Raw genomic sequence first — 12,207 nt, forward strand, 5'->3', positions numbered from 1 at the left:
AAAAAAAAGAAAAGAAATACCGTTTGTACATCATTATAAAAAACGGAAGAAGAAAAGAAATTTTGAAATGCTTTTCACGGAAAACGCTACAAGACAAAGTGTCTTGTCAAAACAATTTACATTATAAAATGATTTTTAATTTCCTCGTCAAGGCGTTTACGTTACAAATGAGTTTTATTTGCCTTCTCAAAACGCCTCCATTACATATGAGTTATATTTGTCACATCAAAACGTTTCTATTACAACCTGCCTCGTCAAAACGTTTCCATTACATACGAGTTTTATTTGCCTCGTCAAAAACGTCTCTATTACGTATGAGTTTTATTTGCCACGTCAAAACGTCTCATTTACATACGAGTTTTCTTTGAGAGGTCAAAAAGTCTCATTTACATACGAGTTTCCTTTGCTACTTCAAAACGTTTCCATTTTATACGAGTTTTCTTTGCCCTGTCAAAAGCGTCTCTATTACAATACGGGTTTTCTTAGCCACGTCAAAAACGTCTCATTTACATACGAGTTTTCTTTTGAGACGTCAAAACGTCTCATTTACATACGAGTTTTCTTTGAGACGTTTCATTTACATACGAGTTTCCTTTGCTACTTCAAAACGTTTCCATTTTATACGAGTTTTCTTTGCCCTGTCAAAAGCGTCTCTATTACAATACGGGTTTTCTTAGCCACGTCAAAAACGTCTCATTTACATACGAGTTTTCTTTGAGACGTCAAAAACGTCTCATTTACATACGAGTTTTCTTTGAGACGTCAAAAACGTCTCATTTACATACGAGTTTCCTTTGCTACTTCAAAACGTTTCCATTTTATACGAGTTTTCTTTGCCCTGTCAAAATCGTCTCTATTACAATACGGGTTTTCTTAGCCACGTCAAAAACGTCTCATTTACATACGAGTTTTCTTTGAGACGTCAAAAACGTCTCATTTACATACGAGTTTTCTTTGCTACTTCAAAACGTTTCCATTTTATACGAGTTTTCTTTGCCCTGTCAAAAACGTCTCTATTACAATACGGGTTTTCTTAACCACGTCAAAAACGTCTCATTTACATACGTCAAAATGTCTCATTTACGTACGAGTTTTCTTTGCCACGTCAAAAACGTCTCTATTAAATACGAGTTTTCTTTGCCACGTCAAAGCGTTTCCATTACATACTAGTTTTCTTTGCCTCGTCCAAATGCCTCATTTACATACGAATTTTCTTTGCCACGTCAGAAAGTTTCCATTACATACGAGTTTTCTTTGCCACGTCAAAACGTTTCCATTACATAAGAGTTTTATTTGCCACGTCAAAACGTTTCCATTACATACGAGTTTTATTTGCCACATCAAAACGTTTCCATTACATACGAGTTTTATTTGCCACATCAAAACGTTTCCATTACATACGAGTTTTATTTGCCACGTCAAACGTTTCCATAACATACGAGTTTTCTTTGCCACGTCAAAAAGTTTCCATTACATACGAGTTTTATTTGCCACGTCATAACGTTTCCATTACATACGAGTTTTATTTGCCACGTCAAAACGTTTCCATTACATACGAGTTTTCTTTGCCACGTCAAAACGTTTCCATTACATACGAGTCTTATTTGCCACGTCAAAACGTTTCCATTACATACGAGTTTTATTTGCCACGTCAAAACGTTTCACTACATACGAGTTTTATTTGCCACGTCATAACGTTTCCATTACATACGAGTTTTATTTGCCACGTCAAAACGTTTCCATTACATACGAGTTTTATTTGCCACGTCAAAACGTTTCCATTACATACGAGTCTTATTTGCCACGTCAAAACGTTTCCATTACATACGAGTTTTATTTGCCACGTCAAAACGTTTCCACTACATACGAGTTTTATTTGCCACGTCATAACGTTTCCTTTACATACGAGTTTTATTTGCCACGTCAAAACGTTTCCATTACATACGAGTTTTATTTGCCACGTCAAAACGTTTCCATTACATACGAGTCTTATTTGCCACGTCAAAACGTTTCCATTACATACGAGTTTTATTTGCCACGTCAAAACGTTTCCACTACATACGAGTTTTATTTGCCACGTCATAACGTTTCCTTTACATACGAGTTTTATTTGCCATGCTACTTACCCTGGGATCCGAGCTGAGAGTCTCATGGTGATGGTCGGATGGCTCCACCGATCGCTTGTGGACGTGAGGGTGTTCGAACAGATAGTAGTTCTCCAGGGAACCGATCTGCAATGAGAACGAAGAGCTCTGTTCAGGTTCTGAAATGCTTTGAAAAAATTTTTTTGAGGGGAGGGTGGAGAAAGGGTACTGTGGCCATTTCACCCCAAAAAAAATTGATTGAGGATTTTCTTGAGTAAGCAGAGATATATGTCACATAATAATAATAATAATAATAATAATAATAATAATAATAATAATAATAATAATAATAATACTGACTCATTTATTATGAAATTTAGGTCTTGAAGAACAAGCGCCGGAACCCATCAGGATTGTTCAACGCCGTAATGAAGGTGAAATATATAAATTAATGATATGATTGTTGATGAAAGCAAAGATATATATCACAATAACAATTAATGATATTAACTGATAATGAATAGGAGAATGATGACACTGTATAATAAAAAATCCACAGTTGCATCTGGAAATTGTATTATTGGTAAAAGACAAGAACATACACTTTCGAACACCTGAATGGTGTTCCTCTTCAGTGTTCGGAAGTCTTTGTTACGAATGATAACATTTATTTATATAATCATGGTCTTTATTGTATAACAGTTTAATCACGACATTGTGAATAATAATAATAATAATAATAATAATAATAATAATAATAATAATATAATAATAATAATAATACAGAATACTATATCGCGCGTCTATTCAGGCTCAGAGAACCACAGTTATATATAGAAATATTTATGATTATATCAACATTCGAGATCTTTTAGTCGATGATGATAATAATAATAATAATAATAATAATAATAATAATAATAATAATAATAATAATAATAATAATAATAATAATTCGCTAAATATTTACTTTCATTCCATCAAAAAAGCATTTTACTCAGAAGCACATCATGCAATTATATAATCAAAATAACTCTCAAGTCATATCCTAGCAACTCCATCAAATAACATGATACGCAATAAAAGAATGCAACGCAAGCAAGGAGCTGATTATAATTATACATAATATTAATATGAACTAAATTCCTGCATAGTTTTGATTACTGAGCAGTATTGCGCTGCATAACTTTCCTTTTTTTATATAAACTGCGCTCTTTTGCATTTTCTTGAATGCAATAACGGATTGGACATAATTGAAGACTTCGTTGCAGGGAGAGTAAATTTAGCATCGAGTTCGAGTGCAATCAGCTCTCGTATTTCATGCAATTCTGCAATACTTGGGTGTTGGTTTGCATTATACTCGTGTTTTTTTTTTTTTTTATTTTACTCGGTACAGGGAAGTTACTGAGAGTGGAAGGGGCATTTATCAGGGCTCTGGGCTTTCAGGGCACCGTTTCTCTATCAGTTTAATAGCATAACTAGACAGAGCAATCACAGCGAACCTAAAGCGTAAACAGACTTTGATATGTGGTGGAAAGGTTCACTATGAAGAGACTAAATGATAATGTTGTGGATGACGACGGTGAAAAAATCTAAGTCAACCTCAAGTGATAATCTGGAGGAGGAAGGGGGGGGGGGAGGTCATTCAATGTCTTTTAACTAGGCTTCAGCAGAATTCTCTCATTAGTCTTCACTTAGTCATCTTGACAGACAGGCACACAAACCGAACAAAAGACATGACTTCCATGGCAAACAAAATACATCACTTCCATAGCACACATAAAACATCACTCCCATGGCAAACAAAATACATCACTTCTACAGCACAGTTCCTCATTGGGAAGGTTGGTATCGTTCTCGGCTAGCACTCTGCTGGGCCCGCGTTCGATTCTCCGACCGGACAATGAAGAATTAGAGAAATTAACTTCTGGTGGTAGAAATTCATTTCTCGTTATAACGTGGTTCGGCTTCCACAATAAGCTGTAGGTTCCCGTTGCTAGGTAACTAACTGATTCTTAGCCACGTTAAATAAATCTAATCCTTCGGGCCAGCCCTAAGAGAGCTGTTAATCAGCTCAGTGGTCTGGTCAAACTAAGGTATACTTAACTTCTACAGCACACATAAAACATCACTCCCATGGCAAACAAAATACATCACTTCCATAGCACACATAAACCATCACTCCCATGGCAAACAAAATACATCACTTCCATAGCACACATACAGCATCACTCCCATGGCAAACAAAATACATCACTTCCATAGCACACATAAACCATCACTCCCATGGCAAACAAAATACATCACTTCCATAGCACACATAAAACATCACTCCCATGGCAAACAAAATACATCACTTCCGCAGCACACATAAAACATCACTCCCATGGCAAACAAAATACATCACTTCCGCAGCACACATAAAACATCACTCCCATGGCAAACGAAATACATCACTTCCGCAGCACACATAAAACATCACTCCCATGGCAAACAAAATACATCACTTCCGCAGCACACATAAAACATCACTCCCATGGCAAACAAAATACATCACTTCCATAGCACACATAAAACATCACTCCCATGGCAAACAAAATACATCACTTCCGCAGCACACATAAAACATCACCCCATGGCAAACAAAATACATCACTTCCGCAGCACACATAAAACATCACTCCCATGGCAAACAAAATACATCACTTCCGCAGCACACATAAAACATCACTCCCATGGCAAACAAAATACATCACTTCCATAGCACACATAAAACATCACTCCCATGGCAAACAAAATACATCACTTCCATAGCACACATAAAACATCACTCCCATGGCAAACAAAATACATCACTTCCATAGCAAACAAAACACATACCTTTCATGGCAGTGGTATTCAAGTCTTCACCAGATTCAAACCACAAACATTTGAATATAGATAAGGAAATAAAACTAAAAATGTTAAAATTTTTTTACACGTAAGCCACACTCACAAGTCAAATAATACGTGTCTCTCACAAAAGAAACCTGTTTCCTTAAAGAATTTGTTTTTTTCTTGCCTCAGTCGGGGTGAGGATGAGGCCGGCGCATCTCATACATTCACACAAATATATGGCCATGGTGGGAAAGATGCAATCAATCAATAAAAGAACGCCCATTTTTCCCCCGAGGGAAATATACATATACATTACAAATTTACATAAACAAACAAACACGTTTCTAAATATGGCAGCGAATCGATATATTCAGTATGACGCAATGTATGAAATCAAGGTGCTAGCATCTTCATCCTACCAACAATTATCTAAAAATAAAATGTTTATCCAACGAAATGTGATGTGAAATATCCATTTTCCATGTTCCCAAAAAAAGCAAAGAGAAGAGAATCTCAAGACATATCTTAGCCCTTTCAATGGCCTAAGAGGCATCAATAGCGCCCTATACATCAGGGCAAACACACACACACACACACACATGCACACAACCACACACACACATACACATACACATACACACACACACAGTTTCTTGAAGGAAGGACGTTCATTAGGCGCAAAATATGGAGTCCTTTTCAAGGTCATAACTCACTTCTCCCAATTCTATACCGTCTGCCTTTTTTCTTCGAGAGGAATTTTTCCTTCCATATATCACAATAAATATTTCCTGGCATCATTTCCACGACCATATTTCCTCGTTTCTTGTTTCTCTCTATTTCTCTCGGACGGGACAGCTCTGCTTTTGACTCTCTCTCTCTCTCTCTCTCTCTCTCTCTCTCTCTCTCTCTCTCTCTCTCTCTCTCTCTCTCTCTATCTATATATATATATATATATATATATATATATATATATATATATATATATATCTAAAATATTCATCTTTCTTTCTCCTCTATTTGCCTCTGCTTTCAACTTTCCCAATAAGTCAACGACAATGTTAAGAGGTAACAGTAAAATAAGGGGGTCCACTACCCATCTTCTCACCCCCACATTCAGCTAACCTCGATACTGACAAAGAGAGAGAGAGAGAGAGAGAGAGAGAGAGAGAGAGAGAGAGAGAGACTGAAACTACTACTTGACGACCTTTTTTTTTGAGTGCCCGTTTCTAGACGGCTTGTTAGGGAGTCCTACCACTTCCAATCAATCCTCCGATTTGTCGCCTCGGCTCCAATTCTATAAATACCCCTCCTTGCCGCCACCAACGTACAATGACTGGTGCGCCTCCCTCCCCGATTCCACGACCCATCGAAAATAAAAACCCGCCAATCAGCTTAGTGACGTAATCCGCCTCTAGTCCGACTTTCCTCTTTGGCTTTGGTGGAGTTTCTAAAGTCGTCCTTTTCAGCCCGAGGACGACCCGGTTACCACCCCCACAGGATGCCTTCCTCCCCTTCTGATACCTAGGCAGGGAGGGAATAAGAAAAACAAAGGGATGAGGAGAATGTTCATAGATAATATGCCAATCCTTCCACAGTTCTACTGCCTAAACAGAGAAAGAGAACGCACAAAGAGGCAGACGCATTTCCCAACAGACCATGAGCCAAGTTTAACTCATATTCTTCAAAAGTGTTCGGTATTCGTCCAACGTCCGATTTAAAAAAAAAAAAAAGAAGAAAAAAAGTGCACAGGCGACGCACAGCCATTTCGAAATTCATCACCTACAAGCTCTGGCCAAAACAACAGCTCCCGGTAACACCCATTTTGCAGCATCTCTGGTTCCCAGAGCTGAATCTCACAAATGGTTCGCCAGCAAGACAAGGGAGACAGGTTTTGCGACACCAGGATGAAAATATCTGAAATAAGTGAACACAAGCCCACATCCACGCGCCTGATAAACTTTCAAATAAATATCGTTAACACGCTTCAACGGATACTGAAGGGAAGGCTGTTTTCGAAAGCTTCAAACTTCAAATAGTTTTCTTCTTGCGTCAAGCAATGCTTTCATGAATAAATGAAGAGCAAATTTTCATCCGGAGACTCACCTATAACACATTCTGCAGAAACTAAACAAGAAATAAAGAAAAGCTCTAACTTTTCGATCTTTATATCTACTTACTCGGCAGGAGGTAGTGCCGTCAGTGCACCTCACGCGGGGCATTGTAGGCATTACTTCAGGTTCTTTGCAGCATCACCTCGGCCCGTGGCTGCAGCCCCTTTCATTTATTCTGACTGTCATTCCGTTCATATTCTCTTTCCTCCATCTTACTTTCCACCCTCTCCTAACATCCGTTTCATAGTGCGACTGCGAGGTTTCCTTCCTATTATACCTCTAAATTTCAAGCCTTTTTATTCTCAATCTCCAATTCAGCGATGAACGGCCTCATAGGACCCTGCACTTGGCCATTGGCTTAAATTCCATACTCATATTGCTCTTCTGATCTTTATATTTAGGTGTTTCATAAACAGACGCTCTTATGACGGGTACATTCATTTGAATCAAAATCTCGTGCATCTAAACGACCAAGTACGCACGAGCAGTCGCATCAGTTACGAACACCCACGCCATACAAAATTAAAGTATAATAGAAGAAAGTAACTTCTAAATGATGCAGTGTGTGCTGAGAATAAATATAAAAGGTTACGCACGGGCAAACGAGTAAGACATGTACATAGGAAAACTCAAGCACGCGTGACGAGAAATAAGCAACGCTTTTGTAAATCGTTCAGAATGAATGACTTCACTTCTGCACCGTCAGAAAGATTAATTCAACGAGTCAGTCCGGCAACTGGAACAAGGTGGAATCAACTTCATATTCCAGTAAATCATAAGGTGGTTAAGGTTATTACGAAGAAAATGGTGACCAAAACATTCAGTTACAAAATAGAAGTACAATAAGGTACAGGACCGAAGGGAAAAATAGTTAGCGGAAAGGACAAGAAGGCGATACTCATGGAAAACTGATATTAAAAAGTTATGAACAAAAAACTGATATTAAAAAAAAAAAAAAAACAGAAAACTGATATTAAAAAGCTATGAACAAGTCAACTGAAAGGAAAAACTACAGTGTCAAGGCAGAAAGAAGTAAAGCAAAGGGGATGAACTGGGAAAAATAAAGCAACTTAGATGACTGCAGCAACGTAGGAAACGCTGCAGTACCTCGGAAGCAAGAATAAAGTACCTCGGGTGGGGAGAAGAAGCATCAAGCCAGAATTTAAAGTAGAGAACGAGAGAGAATACAGAGACAGGGGTAGATGAATACAGTAGCTGAGGAAGAGTACAGTCACAGCGAAAGCAGACAATGGGAACGAAGAAGAGAGACCTTAAAGAAAAAGGCAAAAGAAAAAATAACAATTAAAATTTATTGAAGAGCACGAATACTACGAAGTGAGAAAAATACAATGCAATGTAAGAGATAAGGTGGAAAAAAAAATACTCCGAGTTGCATGACCCTTAAATGTACGATGCTACTAAATAAGTGAGATTACAAAGAGAAAGAACTTGGAAAAGAGCAAGACCGGTTAAAGGGACGGAAACGCTAAGAGAAGGAAACCCGTTAAAAGGAAGACCTTGCGCTACAGAAAAGCGCAGGGTGTAAAATACAGAGAAAGAAAGAACGGCAAAGGCTGAATAACGCTTAGAAAACGATACCAAAGACGAAAATCTGAAAAAAAAAAAAAAGGAAAGCACGGGAACGATGGAAAATGCATCAAACCAAACTGGAGCACGGTGACTGACCAAGAACACGGAGAAACACGGAGAACTAATTTCATTATTCTAGTCAGTAGAGTAGAAACCGTCCCGAAGACGTAGTTACGAAGAAGTGAATAAAAACTAACAACGAAAAGCAGTGATAAGAAGAAGAATACCGTCATCACAAAACTAAAGAGCAATAAATCAGTCTCTGTAGAGGAAGTCAAGACAGCCACCAAACTGAGACCCCAAAAACGGCCGCCAATAAAATTGGTGAACCAAGAAGTGAATAACGAAAAAAAAATTATAATAACAAATACGGTATATAACAACAAGAAAGCGCATAAAATAGTCCGTAGAGAGTGAGGAGAAAATACAATAACGAAATGAAGGCTCAAGTAGCGAGAGTGAAGGAGAGAGACTCTGAAGTGAAGGAAAGACTGAACTAGAGGAGACTGTAAGTTAAGAACAAGGAGGTTAAGAAGAGAGGCTCGAGCTCCTTCGCTCGAGATAGGAGGGGGCGTGTAAAATTCAGCCGTAGGAATTCATTAACTCTTTATTAGTAGCCTGTATGGGAAAGCCAGTTGCCTTCCTAACAGAGACATGTATATGGTACATGACTGTGTATGGGCACGAATGTAAATAAACACATCATTTAGGGCATAAATAGAATTATATCGTATAAGTATACGTTGTATTCTCTCTCTCTCTCTCTCTCTCGTTTTGACGGCCAAAAATCTACGTCATAATAATAATTAAGCGTTTGAATTAGTATCCAGCGTACCCGAGACAAAACAAAGCTTGTTCATTAAAACTTCTAAAATGATAACAACAAGGCACGACATATTTTTGGTAGTGGAATATATTCTACGGCTTTTGCTATCTCACAAACGCGTGCACATACATCCATACACAAACACACACACACACACACACACACACACACACACACACACACACACACATATATATATATATATATATATATATATGTGTGTGTGTGTGTGTGTGTGTGTTATGTCATGTGCATGAGTTTGTGCATGTGTATATATATGTACATATACAGACACATAAATATATATGTATATAAATATAGTTTGTAACTTTTTACATTTATATATATATATATATATATATATATATATATATATATATATATAATGTGACAGTGATTATTATATTGCTCTTTCAATCCAGCCAACACTCATTAGGGAAAACGAATAGAGAGAGAGAGAGAGAGAGAGAGAGAGAGAGAGAGAGAGAGAGAGAGAGAACAACTTTTTCACCGTCGTTGTGTAGGTTGGCGAATGAAATGAGAAGTTCATCATTTTCATGACTTTAGGGAACCCACAGACCTTCGCTATAATGCACTCGCCACCGCACAAGTCGGTTCCGGCAAACAGGCCGACCACCCATTCAGTCTTGCCAAGGCTCAGTTTCAGGCTCCAGTGTTGGAAACCGGCCAGGCGTGTAAACGTATAATTGAAAGTGTAAATGAAAGTGTAAATTACTTTCTCAATGGGGACGCGACTCTGAGAGAGAGAGAGAGAGAGAGAGAGAGAGAGAGAGAGAGAGAGAGAGAGAGAGAGAGAGGGTGGAGGAGGTGGATACACGCTAGCTCCGTGAGATTTTATAACCGTCAGTCTTCTGGTAGATGAGCCGAGTCAGTTTAAAGTTTTAAACAGTAAGGGCACATATTATTTCATCTAGGATTTCACGCAATTCAGAAAGCGAATGCAAACACAATCTAGGCTTCAAGGACAGCCTTGTGATCTACTAATGAGCAGACGGTATTAATTCATTAACACCATTCTTGCAATTCCATCTATATTTTCTAGAAAGTTCCAAAGAATAAAGCAAAACGAAAAACAACATCTGACACTCAGCTTAAAACCTTCCAAAAAGTGAGATGAATGAAACAACTACCTTCACCAAAAGAACGCAACCAAATGGAGAAATCCCACTGATGACCTTGTCGTCCTTTAATTACAAGAAATACAACAACAAAACTAGCATAAAATAAATAAAAATCAGACAAGTGCCACGAGGGAAATCCGGGTTAAGTGCCAAGTAACGATGTTATGTCGCTCCAAAGACATCATCTGCAATCCCCAGGATGAGTCGGAAGGTTAAGTGCGTTATTGTAATATATCATCATTCTCAATATCAAATTACGGAATACCCCAGCACCAGCAACTGGCAAATTAGACCTAACGTATACACAATACACAAAACCGTATCTATCTATCAATCTATATATATATATATATATATATGTGTGTGTGTGTGTGTGTGTGTGTGTGTGTGTGTGTGTGTGTGTGTGTGTGTTGTGTGTCTCCATCAGCATAGGCAAACTTTTATAATTTGAATATGTAAATCTTGTTCATATTGTACTCTACAAAATTTTTCTCTGTATACACGCATATATTATATAATTTATTATATACGCAATATACTGTATAATATATATATATATATATATATATATATATATATATATATATATATATATATATATATATATATGCAATCTTCCACCTAACTAATCCTTACAACTTCCTTAACACTGAATTTGTCGTATGAATGCAAAACCTGTCAATCACAAACAGAAACAAGTAAAAATGCGCCGAAGTTTCTTTGGCGCAATCGAGTTTTCTGTAAAGCGTAGCCTATAATGGTGGATGAAATTCTCAGCCACGGGCCATGAAACTCTCAGCCGCGGCCCATGACTTTCACCCACAGCCCGGTGGTGGCCTGTGTTGTTTTCACCCATAGCGGAGCCAGACGCACGATTATGGCTAATTTTAACCTTAAATAAAATAAAAACTACTGCGGCTAGAAGGCTGCCATTTGGAAGGTGGATGGCCAATATACCAATTTATCAGCCCTCTAGCCGAGGTAGTTTTTAAGATCTGAGTTCGGAAAGAAAAAGTTCGGACGGACAGACAAATAGCCACCTCAATAGTTTTCTTCTACAGAAAACGAAAAACTGGTTTTCTGCAAAGACCGCAAAAGTCAATCATTTTGGTCTTCAACCCAGCTAACACTGGTCTTGTTTATCTTTCTGTGGAGATTAACGCCGTTATCTGAGAGAAAATTGATTCGTTTTTTTTTTTTTTTTTTTTTTTTGACCAAAAAAGCATAGAGTAAGAGTGTTGGTTGAGGTTAAGATAGCCCTCAGCCCGCACAAGCCCAGAGTGTAAAACTGAGGAGGGGAGTACAAGCCTGGTCTGAATTTGCGGCCTCTTCCAAATCAAAAGCCGAAAAAAAGGCATAAGTACTCTCGTCATACACATGAAACTCTTTATAGTTTATTTTCCGGTTTCCCTTCCACGGTTAACAACGGTTGAAGAGAACTCACTCACTTCTTGGTTTTAACAGGCTTGTTTTCTCTCTCTCTACGAACTTCTTCAGTAAACTCGTAGGATTGAATCCACACTCCTCCCACAGCCTTACTCTAGACAGGAATTCTTTATCCATTTTTTGTAAGCCGG

The 12,207-nt window shown here is 38.0% G+C and overlaps 1 protein-coding gene across 2 annotated transcripts in view; it reads right to left on the bottom strand.

Moving 5' to 3' along the window:
* Fur2 (furin-like protease 2) overlaps positions 1 to 12,207 on the bottom strand; it is a 583,898-nt gene that overhangs the window by 403,806 nt on the left and 167,885 nt on the right. For both annotated transcript variants that reach the window (XM_067111734.1, XM_067111733.1), the window contains exon 2: positions 2,127 to 2,231. In XM_067111734.1, the coding sequence (XP_066967835.1) occupies positions 2,127 to 2,231 (105 nt within the window). The remainder of the gene's footprint in view (positions 1 to 2,126; positions 2,232 to 12,207) is intronic.

This window comes from Macrobrachium rosenbergii, chromosome 11 (genome assembly GCF_040412425.1).
Source record: "Macrobrachium rosenbergii isolate ZJJX-2024 chromosome 11, ASM4041242v1, whole genome shotgun sequence".
NCBI lineage: Eukaryota > Metazoa > Arthropoda > Malacostraca > Decapoda > Palaemonidae > Macrobrachium > Macrobrachium rosenbergii.